Source organism: Pundamilia nyererei, unplaced genomic scaffold (assembly GCF_000239375.1).
Source record: "Pundamilia nyererei isolate P.nyererei 1_Seehausen unplaced genomic scaffold, PunNye1.0 scaffold00009, whole genome shotgun sequence".
Lineage (NCBI taxonomy): Eukaryota > Metazoa > Chordata > Actinopteri > Cichliformes > Cichlidae > Pundamilia > Pundamilia nyererei.
Window position 1 is genome coordinate 5,878,404 of NW_005187410.1, and position 3,132 is coordinate 5,881,535.

The 3,132-nt window shown below is 41.0% G+C and overlaps 1 protein-coding gene across 2 annotated transcripts in view; it reads right to left on the minus strand.

Moving 5' to 3' along the window:
* The window catches only part of gpc6b (glypican 6b), a 78,731-nt gene extending 77,898 nt beyond the window's left edge, over positions 1 to 833 (minus strand). For both annotated transcript variants that reach the window (XM_005723558.1, XM_005723557.1), the window contains exon 1: positions 363 to 833. In XM_005723558.1, coding sequence (XP_005723615.1) covers positions 363 to 513 — 151 coding nt within the window. In that variant the 5' untranslated portion in view covers positions 514 to 833. The remainder of the gene's footprint in view (positions 1 to 362) is intronic.
* Between the last annotated feature and the right edge of the window lie 2,299 nt (positions 834 to 3,132).

Below are 3,132 nucleotides of genomic sequence, written 5' to 3' on the forward strand. Positions count from 1 at the left end.
TATATATATATAAAACTAAATAAGCCTGTAGTTATGCTCACATCATTTGTATAGAGTTAACTTCAGTGAGTGAAAATCACAGCAGGTACTTTGTGAGTGACAGGTGGTTGAAAAGCTGGAACCGATTAGTTGGACGTGGTGCAGTCGCAGTAGCGTACCCCTGCAGCATTAAAACGATTTAGCGTCTTAAATGAGTTGCAATAGGACCGCTGAGAATTTTTAACTTTTCCTCTCAGATATAAACACTTAACACAGACTCGTTTACTATTATTATTTTATTTTGTAAAAGTCGCTGCATATTCCCGATCATTTCGGATGCTGTAACCGGCAGGTCGTGAGCCAGTAACTCAGTCCACCCTTACCTGGGATCTCCTGATGGGGAACATGTGAGAAGCCAAAGCCTTTCGCGATGGAAGCCTCCCTCACCTCGCTGCAATTCCTCGCTTTAAATTCGGCTCTTGCCGCAACAGACAGCACAGAAAAAGTGCAAATGATGGTCTCCAGTCTGAGCATCGTTCACTTCTGTACAGATCCCTCACTGTTTAAGTACTCTGCAGTGTCCCGCTTGCTGGCAAAACTCCCCCCTCCTGCAGCAGATTCGCAGGTAGACTATTTAATGACTGGTCGTTTTTAGTGGTTGAAACTCAACTATAGTCTCTTAACACATCCCCCAAAGCACAACGGGTTTGTATCGCCACCGAGTTCAGTTGAAAGTCCCTCGGCGCAGTAGAAAAGAAAGCTGTGAGCGTAAAGGTGCCACATGAATCCAAGGAGCGCGTTTCCCGGCTTGTTGACTCAACTTCGCTCAGCAAAGAAAGCCCATTGTAGCTGCGTTGAAGTGGAAATGCTCTGTGGAGGAGAGCGCTGTGTGTTCAGATGCACCGGCAGGGCAAAAGCGGGACACAAAACGTGGAGTGGAATCGAGCCTCATCCAGTGTAGCAGGTCGGCACCTGCATATGAGATACAACCTGGTAGAAAGTAACAAATACATAAAACATCCTGTAGGTGCTATTGGATTAAAAATGGGAAGATATGGAGCCGACTTTAAAATTGAATCGCTGCCATAAATGCCTGTGGGTATATCCCATTGTTTTTCGTGAGTGTGAATTATAGAATGCAGTCTGTTACACTTGGATTTTTTTTCCTAATATCTGCAACTTAACAAACCTTTACTTGGCCTGCACGTTTATGCTCCACTGGGGAGGTGGCAATTCTGCTGAGCTTAGAAAATGCAAATGTTGATATTTTTTCACTACATTCATCTGATACAGAAGCAAATTATCAGGTTCTGTAGTATCAAACTGTATAAGTCACGAATGTAAAGGATTTGATTAAGACCAGAAGGCAAGCTTTCACAGTTTTATTGATTTTGGAAGAGCTTAATCCCTGGGTAGATCAACAGTGGATTAACATGGCTCCCATCACTATGCAAAGGATTCCAGTGGGATGGGTTACCACATTTCGAAAGTTCTTTAAAAGTGACACCGGCTTGTTTCAGATGGTAGCACTGGAAGATCTTCAATTAAATATCCAAATCCAAGGGGTTCAGGTCTAAGGGCAACACTGAGGCATGTTCTGCTTTACTGATTAAAGTGCCTGTATTCTGGCTTTATGAGGCCACATTCAGTTCCCCACATGAAAGACGGTCATTATTTTTTAGAATTCTTAATGTATGTTCATGTCGATCGTGTCCTTTGAGAGGTTCCGAGAAGTTGCATAATAAAAACACTGCTAATCACAGCATCAAAATATACTTGTACTCCCTTTTATGTTTGCAACTGGTCAAACACTATTCCCCAAAAACAAATGTAGTCCCCCTGTTTTGACATTCAGTAAAGGGATGATAGAATTAGTCGTTAGTCTCTTCATCCTTTAGTGGTTCCTTTCATGAATTCTGTGCTCTACTTTTATAGTGAGACATTTTGACCTGGACATGTCACACTTTAATGTATCCAACTTTGAAACCCAGGGGATGATTTCATCCAGATGAATAATTTTAATACAATAAAGAATTAATCGCAGCCAAGATGGCTTTCAAGTTTCCTAACTACATAGTAATATGCTGCTCTAACTTACCACAGTTATTCTGGGATGTCAAGGCATTCCCAAACCAGCCAGTGATGTAGAGTAGTAAACATGATGTCATAGAAGCATTAAAATGTGGACCCAAAAGCTTGGACATGGGACGAGGCAGACTGCAAGTAAAAAGTGAGCCATTTATTCTGACTAATCAGAGTTCAGAGGTACAGAGCTGAATCTAATCAGACATTATCAAGACAAGGGAAGCAAAAGTAAATACAAGGCACATGGGACAAGAGCTACCAAAACAAACAGGAAGTACCGACACAGAAAAACGCCTACCACAGAGACTAAGACTTGATAACAGTAAACGGGGATACAGGAGAGGTCAGATGAACTGAAAACTCATGGACATAGACTCATGGAAAAAAACCCCACAAAAGATAACCTAAAATACAACTTTAAAAAACTCCAAACACTAGGTCAGAGACCCAAGAACATGAAGTGCAGTAGCATTTAACTTTATTATCTTGTCAAAATCACAGAACCTACTTGTCGAAACAATAAACACTTCAGCCGTCAAGGTGACAAAAGTATAACTTTGGCATACTGTCACACAAACGGTTCAGAACAAAACAAACAGAACTTAATAGAAGAGAAACACTGAGTGCTGTGACACCGACAGTGCTTATTATGAGAACATTAGAAGGTGAAGAAAGGCATAGCAACAACCTCTTAAGTCTCGCAACCAAGAGACAAAAACACACATCACACATACACAGGTGAGTTCAGTGTTTGAACTGCAGCTAAGATATTGTCTCATAAGCTGCTGCTAATAAGTAACACTAACACCTGGTGCAAGCTAAAGTGAGAGACTTAGACATTTTCTCTGCCACTGACAGCTGCACGTACAGCACCTTGGAGAGCACCACATATTCACCTCTTACCTTGGCCATCGCATTTGTTTGCCTTTTAATATGGCGATTACACAACATTATTACAGGACTTTTCATCGTGTCCTATCCCACCTCCAAATTAAAGCTTTTATTTAAAAGCATTAACTTTTATTTATTTATTTTAAGGCGGCGTTCATAAACAATTAACTAACAAAT